General features: G+C 39.3%; 1 protein-coding gene and 1 pseudogene across 1 annotated transcript; both read right to left on the reverse strand.

Annotated features, from left to right (window-relative positions):
- Positions 1-1648: 1648 nt before the first annotated feature.
- Positions 1649-6567, reverse strand: LOC130426588 (probable ATP-dependent RNA helicase DDX5; annotated as a pseudogene).
- A 1591-nt stretch (positions 6568-8158) lies between these two features.
- LOC130426587 (E3 ubiquitin-protein ligase SMURF2-like) lies at positions 8159-12589 on the reverse strand. Its single transcript, XM_056753444.1, has 7 exons — positions 12401-12589; positions 12130-12308; positions 10951-11088; positions 10722-10842; positions 10362-10563; positions 10076-10151; positions 8159-9874 (listed from the first exon to the last, which is right to left on the reverse strand). Exons 1-7 carry the CDS (start codon positions 12587-12589, stop codon positions 9775-9777), a joined length of 1005 nt encoding a protein of 334 aa, XP_056609422.1. The 3' UTR covers positions 8159-9774.
- Between the last annotated feature and the right edge of the window lie 75 nt (positions 12590-12664).

The following is a 12664-nucleotide window of genomic DNA, read 5'->3' on the forward strand; positions in this document are numbered from 1 at the left end:
TCGTCAAAAGGTTATACACAAATATTTCCTATTCAACTTCCTATTATTCACATCCAGGGGCGCTGCCAGGAATTTTGGGCCCCATGACAGAAAATCAAATGGGCCCCCCTCTGCGCAGCTGTTGTCCCCACATATCTAGGACCTAACTGTCTCATCAAAAGGTTTACATAACTCTAATTAAAGCCTTTCAACTGTCCTGCTTCTTGTAGTTCAATACTAGTACTAGCACAATATTTACTGCTGGTAATTAATACATGCATGCAAGTAAGGCTTTTTTTACAGTCTCAATGTATTTTTATTGTAAAATTTGATAAAATTGAAAATTCTCCTAACAAAATTATGAACTATTATTATTATAATTATTACAAACTTATAAATTAACACCATCCTCTCAAAACAATGAAAACGGCAGATTTTTTACTTTTTTACTGCAATGCCAACAAGAAAATAAAGTGGAACTGTAAAATGGAATTTCCACACCAGGGTTATTATACCGCTAAACGTTTCCCTGCACTGATTAAATTGTGATTAAATGTAGGCTTACACTAGTCCGTTGCTAGCTATCTTATTTCACTATGTACATTAAGCCAACCGGTTAATACCACTCACAGACTACAGGCCAGTGGTTCTCATTTCTGGCCTGCGAGATCCATTTTCCTGCAGAGGTTATCTCCAACTCTCATATAAAACACATGAACAAGCTAATCAGCGTCTTTACAAAAGATGCGTTCAACTTAATGCAGCGCTGCGCAAATCTATCATCGTAAGACATCAAGTTCCGCAAAAGAGATTCAAGTGCAGATTGCGACGTACATTTTGAATGGCTCTCGCGGTACTTTAATGCCATATGCCAAACAATCTGCGCAGCCCAACATAAATTGAACGCGTCTGTTCCTGAAGTCACGGAGTAGCCTCTTCAGGCGTCTTATCAGAGTTGGTGCTAAACTCGGCAGGAAAGGGGAACTCGCGGGCCATGGTTTGACACCCTTTCCTTTTTCCTTCCTCTGTTCAGGCGCATCTACTGACAAACTAACACTAACAGAGCGCAAAGGCAGGACCAAACCATTTATGCAGATACGGGGGTGGTCGGTCAATATGGATGTTTACTTTTTGGTCAATGGAGATGAACTTTTACTGCCTAAAACAGATTATTAATTGTATTATATAAATATAAAATGGTTTGATAATTTTATTAGTTTCCACCTATTTTTGGAGGCCTCTGTCAGTCATGGGTCCTCGGAATTGTCCTAACTTTCCCCCCTACACGGCGCACCTGTCCACATCTACTTGCCCTGAGATGCAATCAAATCAAAGTCATCTTATACACTAGTACTGTTCGGAACACAGAGCCCATCTGTGTCTTGGCAACCATTGTATTATAAAGTACACACAGGTTAACACATTAAGCTTTAATTTCAGAATCGTCTGCATTGTTCCCTACGTGAAAGGTTTTGCTTTGAACACATTCATATCACCGAAAAGTTTATTTTTGATAGGTAAAGCCAAAGTGACTTATTCTTTTAAACACCACAGAGCTTGCAGGGGCCAATTGTTCTCAACAATGTTATCAATGTGAAAAATAGTCAATGAATTCAATATTCAAATTAAACCCTAGCTAATGAACCAAAACAAGACACTGAAGCAAAGATGGTTTTTAATAATTTTATTTGAGGACCATGCAATAGCCTTAAACGGCCCTTGACATTTTACAGGTATGGATCCTTCGTGGTTAACTCCACATAGTACAAAATAATTAAGTTACTGAAAAAACACAACTAAAGGGGAAAATGAAAAAATCCTGCACAGCAGACTCTGGGACTCTATATTGTGATGCATGTACATTTTGAACCCTGCTTGGTAAAAATAAAGTTACACAAGTGATAAACAGAACAATTAAAGATTAAGAGAAACAAATGCAACTCCGTTTACTGTGGGAATGCAGGAGGGGGCATGGGAAAGGGCATAGACTGTGGCATCTGTTGGGGGTTAAAGGGGGGGAATTGTGGGGGGTGGCTCATGCCATTCTGAACTCCCCCTTGGTTGGCACCAAACTGCTGGCTCTGATAACCTTGGTTTCCATAGGCACTAGGCTGACCGCCACCACCGAAGTTTGACTGTCCATTACTGCCGTAACCCCCGTTAAAATTTCCACCGCTGTTGTAACTGCTAGACCCGTTTTGAGGCTTACTGTTAAACGTTTTCTTCTGTCCGTAAGAGTCATTGTTGCGGCCGTCTTGGCTATAGCTGTTGAAATCCCGTCTGCCGCCAGTGTGGCGATCACGACGGTCATCTCTAAACCCTCCACCTCGACCTCCCCTTGAACGACCTGCAGAAAGAAAATCAAAATGAAAACACTGCTAGATCGACGCAGGGAGTGGAACAAAGAAGAAACCCAGAGAGGGTGTGAAATGAGAAAACTGCCTGCAGATTAAACCACAGTTCTTGTATCTCACCAATTGGATTTACCTCCTCTGTCTTCGGCCATCTGGATGAGTTTGGGGTTAATGGCTTGATTGGCCTCGCGAAGGACAGAGACGAGGTCCTGTGCCTGTTTCATGTTGTTTGGTGTAAAGAACGTGTAGGCTGTCCCAGTTTTCTGGCTGCGAGCAGTACGGCCAATGCGGTGAATGTAGTCCTCAGAATTGTTGGGGTAGTCATAGTTAATGACAAATTTGACATCCTCAACATCTGTTTAAAACAAACGGATGCGCCATGGCAGGAACAGAGGCGTGCGGAAAGGCACGCCGCCACAGCGGCCAGGAAAGACATGTTAGCAAGGGAAGCAATGAATTGTGGGACATCTACTTACCACGCTGAGGAAAGGATTGTTAATATCAGGTTCATTAGAAAGGCAGGAGGTCCAAATGACAAAAAATAGTCCCGTTTAAAGTCTATTCTCGCTACAAATGTGTACTGAACTCCTCAACTTTCCTCAAAAGACAAACTGCTGCATCTTGCCAAGACTCAACTTGCTCTCAAAAACGAGGCAGATTAAGGGCTTAAATTTGATTCTACAGTAGAGGCAAGCTTTCCAACCAACCGGTGCTCACTTGAAAAAAATGATTCTCTTTGGCAGGACTCGACATGACTGAAGCCAGCGAGGAGGGAACGCATCAACCAGCCGGGTAATCGCATTCGGTGCGGAGGCATGAAGATTAAAGCAACTGCTCTCGTTGTGAAAAAATGGTAAAATAACAAGCATGCCAAATTTTTGTAAGCACTTCATGTTAAGAATCCTCAGACAACAGTCCTACCAATGACGGCCTTATATAGCATAGTAGAGGTCAAAAAACTCTGGGCTGGGAAAATGTAAATACAACAGTTCAATCTGTTGTACGAGAGCAGTTGCTAGCTGGACGCAGTGCGACCACCCAGCGGTGCCACACTTCTCCGTTGTATGCTGTCACCCCTGTGGGCCACTTGCACTACGCCCAAAACACAGAGCTCCAATCACCCCTGAATGCAATTTGATTGGCTGGCAGACAGGCAGAACTCCACAGAGGAGCTCCTTACCCCCTCCGGTGAACCTGGATGTGTCATGCCAAGGTCCTGCCTCCAAGACTCCACCTTCAGGTGAGAGGGGCTCAGAAAGGCACAGCAGTTAAAGATAGCAGCAATACTTAAAGTAAATGGTAATAGTAAAAGACAAGTTACCACTTATAAAATACAATTCGAGAATAAGGCAAGAACAAACCTAGGCCTCTGGAGGCAACGTCTGTGGCGATGAGGATGGGGGCTTTGCCGAATTTAAACTCTTAAAGAAAAAAAAAATAAGACAGTTACATTATGCAAACGAACCAGTTAAATAGATTAGATTCAACTTTGTCATTACACATATACAAGTACAAGTTAATGATTAAGGAACCAGGTGGTGAACGCATACCATTGAGGACCCAGTCCCTTTCCTGCTGACTCTTGTCTCCATGGATACCCATTGCAGGCCACCTACAAAGCAGATAATGCAAATTAAATCCTCACTGCAATGAAAACATTGTCATCAGATGGGCGAGCAGTTTCTTACCCATCCCTGCGCATTCTCCTGGTGAGATCATCACACCTTCTTTTGGTCTCCACAAAAATTATAGTCTTGTTCTCCTTTTCACTCATAATTTCCTCCAAAAGGCGCAGCAGTCTGGAAAGATTCATCATAGGTCAATTACACTAAAACAAAACTTTAAGACCGATAAAACTAGACGGTAATGCATCGAGACAGCAGTCAATTAAATTTTAGATGAAACTCATTGAAGATCTTAAACTAAACGCTTACTTGTCCTCTTTTTCTCCATCATTGCTAACATCAACAATCTGTAGGATGTTGTGATTGGCGCTGAGTTGAAGGGCACCAACATTGATCTGGACATATTCTTTAAGAAAGTCTTCGGCCAACTGCCGCACCTCTTTTGGCCATGTGGCGCTCCACATCAAGTTTGTCGGTCTGGCTGCAGAGGAACACAGGACAATTATACGGTGAATAACCAGCAACAACATTCAAACTATAGAAGCATTATTTATGATTTGACATACTCTAATTTGGTCCACAATTTTTCGAATCTGGGGTCAAAACCCATGTCCAGCATCCTGTCAGCCTCATCAAGAACAGATAGGTGCATCTGCGCAGATTGTCTTTCCAACCTCCAGGAAATCGATTAGGGCGACCAGGAGTGGCAATGCAGATTTCAACACCTTTGGAAAGTAGAAAAAAAAGTTAAGTACATGAACATTTGAAAGATGACTGCGATTTTCAAATGTTTAAAATGATAGCGCTTCATACACACCCCTCTCCAGATCCCGGATTTGTGGTCCCTTGGGAGCTCCTCCATAGATGCAGGTAGATTTGAGCCGAGAAGCTTTGCCGTAGTCTGCCGCCACCTGCTGGACCTGCTGTGCCAGTTCACGAGTGGGAGCCAACACCAAACACTACCGAGAGAGACGTCATTATCACTCCATTCTAAAGATACTAAATTGCAGTTACCGTATTGCTCAAACAAAAGTCTCAACTTACAATCGGGCCATCACCATGTTCCAGGAATGGTTGGTGGTTTATGTGGCACAATAGCAGGTAGCAAGTACTGCAAAATCAAACCTCATTAAAACCAATTGCACATCAAGCATTTAAAAAAGAGGGAAAAATTAAAATGCATCATACCGAAAGGGTTTTCCCCCAGATCCTGTCTGTGCAATGCCCACCATGTCTTTACCACTTAGTGCTACTGGCCACCCCTGACCTTGATGGGGGTTGGTTCAGTCCAGTTCTGTTTGTGGATCACATCCATTACGTAGTCTGTATTAAATAAAACACATCAGTTCAAGTTGCAAAAGTTAATATTCACTATTTATGAGCCCAATGTCTCATCAACTTACTTGGGAAACTTGCGTCATGGAACTTCATAATGGGTTTTGGGAGCCTCTTCCCTTCACTGTAATTTCTTTGCTTCTTCTGTAGTTTTCAACGTCTTGCTAAAATACCAAAAAAAAAAAAATCACATTTTAAAAAACGGTTTCAAACACAGGACAAAAAAAAAAAACAAGTCTTAAAAATGCTTACAGGTGTCCGCCGAGAAACTTCATGGTGCTCTTGGTAGAAGTTCTTCTCAAATTTAGGAAGCTCATCCAGGTTCCAGTGTTTCTTCTTCCTCAGCCGGTCACCTGGATTCCCTAACTTCTTTCCTTGAGGAGGTCCATTTCGGCTTCCACCAAAACGTGGGGGACCACTGTTGTATCTGGAAGCACAAAAAAGTGATTATGTTTAAAACAGACATACTTCGCAGGCACCATTGCGCAGCTTGACATAGTAACGAAAGTTGATAATTCGCTACATGCATTTTATCGATGGAAGACAAACAGCAATAACGCCCTGGAAATACTAAATGCGTTAAGAAATATTCCTTTCTCGTTCAAAATAGAAGAAGTCAAGGTAAGCAAAGGAAAATGTATGAATAATAGATGACTGGCGCTCAGGCTTCAGATAGCATCGTGCCATTTTTCTCTGCGCCACGTTTTAAAGGCGCTGCCATTTTATTGCTCCAAGGCAAGAGACAAGAGGGAAAAACCGGCCGGCATTTTACAAAACCAGAGCCGCATGGCAAAATACAACGTTCTCAGGCAATGAAACAATAAAGAAATTCAACTAGACCAAAATACACAACGCGCATTACAGATTTAACGTCCATTCTACAAAATTAAACGCTAAAGACGTTCTTTTGATCCGCCATTTTAGCAACCGAAGTGGAGAGTACAGACTTTGCTCCATTTATCATCAAAACACTAAACAATCTTCGTCCATCTCAAACCAATTTGAATATTTAAAGAAAAAAGGTTCGTACGTCATACAATACGTCGATTTTTATCGGTAAACCTTACGAAACCACATCGGATTAAGCCCGAGGACGCACGCACATTTTACTCGACGATAACTCAAAATACTCACCCTCTGTCGCGGCCACCGCGGTCTCTGTCTGAATATCCGGGCATATTTTAAGCAGAAAGTATAAAATTAAAATATAATAGTCGGCCGTTGTTGAGTAATCGCTGCGATGTCGTGGTTGTAAGCGCCGCACACAGCTGAAGCTCGCCGGATTTTATAGGAAGAGGAAGGGACTTCCGGGCAGATCACTGGACGTCAATCAGATGCGGCGCATCTGCGCATGCGTGCACGTGGGACTTGAGACCAAATTACTGGAAAACTACTGAAAACAAAACTAATACGATGAGACATGTCGTGTCGCATGATATGAAGTGCCTAAAACGAATGTATATGTAAGTATGAAAGTAAAGTATGTGTAAGTAAAGCATGATGTGGTGAACAGCAGCCTATTTGTAAAAAAACGATGCTTTTTGCAATTGGGCCATTGGTGTCTACTACTATAAAATGTATTAAAAAACATTACAATATTTTCGTGCGTTTTTTTAAGTGGTTTTAAAATCGTTGCTCTGTGTTAAACGTTTTTAAATGTATGTTTATCAAGTATCTAGTCAATTTTACCAGGGAGGAGGCCTACACCTAAATTGTTTTTTAAAACACATGGTTGCCCCAAACACGTGTTTGGTATTCCATGTTGCCCTTAAAGGAAAAGATAATTTATTTGGACTACTGCCTTCAACTGAAGAACAACTCTACATTAAGTGTCCATTCTTCCAAAATATCAAGCATGGCTTAACAACATTTATTTTGAGGATTTACAAAAGTAGCCCCAAAAAGTGGTAACGATACTCTGAGTTGGGTATCTCCATCGTTGTCAAATGCAGTGTGACACCTAGAGTACTTGCTAAAAGGGATATTAACACCTCAGACACCTTTCAGAATAAAGCACAATTTCTTTCTTATTCTAATAGGGGACTCTTCCCCCATTGTTCCAAACCCGATCTTTTAACTACCCTCCTTGGAATCACAATGGAACTGTGAAGCTTGGACACAATGTTTGGGAGAGAATTCTCCTGTCTTCAATTCTATAACTGCAACAACAATTTAAAGGGATAGTTCACATTTAATGTTACCTGCATGGGTCCACAAAACACTTTCTTCCATGGAACGCAAAATATATTTTGAGAAATGTCTCTGTGGTTTTGTGTCTCTCAGGTTTGTGATGACATGAGGCTGAGTAGATGATTCAAGAATTTTCTTTCTTTAAAACAAAAGAGTATCAAACACAGTATATGCACTTTTCTCCACAATGGTGCAGTAATACAGAAGCAGGCGACCACTGTTATCCCGTCATAAAAGCAAGTTTAATCAGATCTAATTACACACAAAAATAAAACACTCTTACAAAAAATGATAGTGTGTTACATGTAGCAATTGCACCGGTCAGCTATGAAAGTTAGAAGTGTTGCCAGTAAATCATGCTATAAAGGAAAACCGAACATGTCAACTGGCCGCCAGTCCACATGGAGGCCTATTGACCTATACAAGTAAAAATAATAATAATATTAAATGAAGACAAAGAGATTCTTATGTGTGCACCAGAGTTAAATGAAATATATAATCATTCAGTCCATAAAGAGTTTGGTAAATAGATTTCGCCTATTATATACAGCCATTATAGCGTGTGTGTGCAAAATGTATTTTTTCCTTTCAAATCTAATTAAATTAAAGATAAGTGACAGTCAGTGATCCACATATACGACCAATATTCTATAACTATACAAAGCACCGTCTCAAAATATTTAACTGATCCATCCATAGGCTTCTTTATTTATTTTTTCTCCTTTTTTGCACTCGATTTATAAAAAAGTAACAAAAGGTGTATAGCTCATATTCAGCGTATGCAAACTCTTAACAACAGTCCATGGTCATAGAGGATTGCTATAGACAGGCAGCATCTCAGAAACATTCAACAATATATATATATATATATATAGAAAACTGCATTCGTTTATTGATGCAGTTCATTTTGAATAATCCTGAAGGAACAGTTCATGTTTCAAGCCGTGTATTTTTGAGGATGACAAAGAGCACATAAGACATGCTTCTGTTGTATTCTATTAAGATTTACAGCTAACGGCAATTACCGTTTTTCTATAAAATTCTTCTTTAGTACAGCTGTCCACCTCGCAGATCATTTGTAATGCTCACTGAAGGCCAGTGACAGTTTTGCATGGTAGAAAAAAGTTGTTACTACATTGGATTATTAATAAATTACAAAAATAACAAGTGATACAAACAACACTCTCCATTGATTTCCACGAGGCGGGGTAAACAATTGCATGTCGTCTTCTATGGCAGGTCTTCTTGAAAACGGGCCAAAATTAAAATGGTAAAATCGTAATGAGACTGTGTGAAATGGAAGACATTTCACATCTCATTGGCATGCGCATACTTTTGCATCGTACTTAAAATTGTAAAGGGTTTCGTTGACATCTGAGACTTTTCCATTTGTAAAAAAGGTTGACACCAATAAGATGACATCATAAAATGATTTTCTGCACAATTTTTTTTTTCTTTAAAAAAATGAAATTTGACATTCAAAGCAAGCCAATGTCAACCTTTAGGGACCACACTTAAGAACTGTGTTTAAATGCACTTCTCAGTCGGTCTCTGAGATGATGTCAATATATCATATCTGTTTATTTCTTTTCTTTTAAACTCATCCTCTTATGCCAAATGAAAATAAAGCTAGACTACCTGCCTATATAAGAATTCGGTGATTCACTCCCTTTTTAACAAACTCTGTCATCTAATGTAGGGGAGTCCAAATGGGGGGCTTTAAATAAACCCTGATTGTAAGAAAATACATCTTGCAGATTCCTATAGTCGCTTAGCCAGCATGCCGAGTATCAACACCCTGTACAACAAGAACAGTTTTGCGTTTACTACGAAAAGCCTCAAGTCCAGAAACGGCAGAATTTGCGGTCCTTTGTTGCACCCCGGCGTCTTCCTTCCGTCAGGTGTGAAGACAGTAGTGCTTCTACATCAGCTTATGCGGGAACGCTGTCTGCATCCTCCTCGCTTCTCTTAAAGTCAGTTGGTACAAATGCTACATGAAATACTGTTAATATCTTTTGTCTTAATGCTAAAAAAATCAATGTTTGAACAAAAACAGGAAGAGGAGGATCCTTATAATAAATGTTAAATTTTAAAGAGTTACTAGCAGCTGAAAAGATAAGTCGTTTCTTCTCTTCTTTTCAAAGACTTTTTATAGCAGCATCAGGCGGAGAGTGCTGCGCTATAATCCACTCTTCCTGAGGCCTTCCTGTTTGGACTTCCGCTTCCGACGGCTGATTGACAGGTGCGCCCGCCGTTAGAAAGCTTGCTTTTTGAACATTAGTGAGTGACTTTCATTCCACAGCGAAGCCACAGGTCTCCTCGATGGCTGTCAACAGCTTGTCATAGAGTTTGTCGTAGGTCTCGTATGGAGGAATGTCAATTCGGTTGAAGCTAAGATGAAAAGAGAGATAAGACAAATAGCGGTTGTGAAATGCTGTCTCTAATGAAGAAAAATCTACTAACAGTTCAATAGTGCCACCAGCCATTAAATTACAACAAATACAATACAATTCAAATGAGCTGAAATTATTATAACACCTTGTCCTATTAAGCAACTGGTGGTGAGGTACATCTTCGTACTAAAGTGCTTACCAAGTGTGGGCTTTGGGCAAGTTGTTGGTGCTGGCATCGATCTGGTGGATGGTGAAGAGACGTGGCCCGGCCGCACCTGCAGTGCAGAATACATCAACACATTATCTCCATCCTCAAATCGCAACTGAGTCATATTTCAATTCACTTTTTTTGCTCGAGTCCAGTTTGAAAGCATAACTACACGTTAAACTTTTTGTAATTTCAAGCACCCGGAAAGCCAAGTTTTTACACAAAATGAAAGTTATGCTCAGTGAAAACCGTTGGTACAGGAAGTGACATCACATACCCTGCAGGGCTTTGAATCCTTGCAGTGGCACCCTGGAGGAGCCGGTGACGAACTGAAGCAGTCGGGCTCTCCGTTCCTCATCGTACGATTCCACGGCCCGCCAAAACCACTTCACACTGTTACTCTCGGCCGTGCAATGCTTCAGTCGCGTGTTGGACTTCCAGTCGTGGATGTCGATCTTACCGAGGCCACACACGATGAGCTGAGAGGAACATTGCGTTAGTAAAGCACACCACACTATCATTCTTAAAATATTTTGTATCTCAGAGGACCAGACCACCAAATATAAATGGAGAAACCAGTCTTAATAAAGCTAAACCAAACGTATATGCTTGTATACGAGATGCTTGACGCTCATACCTCCAGCTCTTTCTCATCAAACGCCTTGAGAAGGTGTTGAGGGATGACCTCATTAAAACCTTTCTGCAGGGCCAAAAACTGAGCTTCAATACCCCTCAGGAATCGCCAGTTCACGTACAACCTACACAACAACAAAAAACACACTCCATGACATCTGGAAGCAGCACAAAAGCACACGCCTGAATGCAAGTGAAAGCATGAAGCAGTTTGGTTTAGATGGCTTGCTCACCTGACATATTCCTTTTTGGTGTCCTGGGTAACCTGGATGCTCTTGCCATTGGGTTTGAGCTCATGCTGAATGATCTCTCCATAAGCATTGTGCTCCACACAAAACGTGTGATCCAACACCCCAGTGATGTCATTGTCTCTAAATACGCACATATAACAAAACAAATGATTAAAACATTGCACGTATGAAACATGCAAAATGTTTCAAACAACATTTGTCTAATTATTATGTTATTAGGAACATTTTATTTACATTATTTCCATAATTACACTCAAATTTTATTATTTTATGAAATGAATGATTTGAACATTATTTTAAATATTATATATAATTATACATTTATAAACTGTATATTTCTAATAACATTTTTCAGAATTAAATATACACATACAAAAAATATAAAAAAGCGGCATATTTGAAACATGCACACTATTTAAAAAAAAATATTGTCCACTTATAATATAATTATGAAACTGTATTCCTATTGTTATATTCATACAATTTTGTAATTTCTATATATAAGATATATGTTATATTATAGTGTGATTAAATACACACGTACAACAAAAATGATTAAAACACATTAAAGCACGATTAGAAACATGCAAACTATTAAAAAAAATATTCTCTAATTATTGTATACTTATGCAGCATAAAAACAATACAAAAAACATTATAATTATATAATATAGGTATATATGTAATATACAATCAATCATATTGATAATTTATTTATTCCTTTTTTATAATTTATAACAATATATTTGTATGCGGTGTATATTATTTTATATATAAAATGTATATACATTTTTATAATTTAAAAATATTTTATTTTCATAGTTATTTTTATTTTCTTTTAAAATGTTGATTTATAATTTGTAATTTTTGTTTACATTGTTTTATAATTAATATTTTATTTTTCTATTAATTTGATTTATTTTCACATTGAATGAACGACTGAATATAATACATTACAAATCTAAATCTAAAATATGTTTGGTTCCTAAATGAGATAACATTAAAAAAAAAAAATCTGAAATCTCTTAAATTAATATTACATGTTAACTACCAAGGAGTTGAGTTTGTGAATATTGAACATGTTTCTATAACACTAGCCATGACATGTGTAGTATTTTATACAAGAAAAGACTATGAGACAGGAATATAAAGCACACTGACAGGATCCACACGAGGCTGTTATGAAGGTCCGGGTCCACTGATTCCATATCATCAAGAGTGATGGGTTTCCCTAGCAACTGCTTGTAAAAGGGCAGAGTGAAGCCTCCATCGATGTAATGACCGTGAAAAACAGCCATTCCCATTATACGACCCACAAAGTGGAAATACGACAAGTGTTCCTGGGAAAGGCAAAGAGATTCTCTGTTATGTATAATTTGGGTCACAAGAATAAGCTGGTCCGGGCCAAAACACGACCATCAGGTCGACTAACCGGGTTGACAGCTGAGTCAGGGTTGATCTGTAGTGTGTAGATGTCATCTCTTGAATACTGGAACAGCCCATAGTATGGATTCAACATCTCGTGCGACAGCAAGTACAGCCACTCCCTTAAATACACATATTGTCGTGTTAATATAGACTTTTGTGAATCAATATAAAGTAATGGAGGGAAAGGAGCCATTTGAATGTTTAACACTGTATGTTGTGTTTGTGTTTTAAAGTGTAAACTGTATTTTACCACTAGATGGACACACAG

This window comes from Triplophysa dalaica, chromosome 7 (assembly GCF_015846415.1).
Source record: "Triplophysa dalaica isolate WHDGS20190420 chromosome 7, ASM1584641v1, whole genome shotgun sequence".
NCBI classification, from domain to species: domain Eukaryota; kingdom Metazoa; phylum Chordata; class Actinopteri; order Cypriniformes; family Nemacheilidae; genus Triplophysa; species Triplophysa dalaica.

Excerpts from the sequence above, each read along its gene's own strand:
- LOC130426587 (XM_056753444.1), bottom strand. The coding sequence starts at position 12,589 with ATGGCTCCTTTCCCTCCATTACTTTATATTGATTCACAAAAGTCTATA. Across the intron at positions 10,843-10,950 it reads ACCAAAAAGGAATATGTCAG|GTTGTACGTGAACTGGCGAT; the intron begins GTGAGCAAGCCA and ends GTTGTTGTGTAG. Across the intron at positions 10,564-10,721 it reads TTGATGAGAAAGAGCTGGAG|CTCATCGTGTGTGGCCTCGG; the intron begins GTATGAGCGTCA and ends TGTTCCTCTCAG.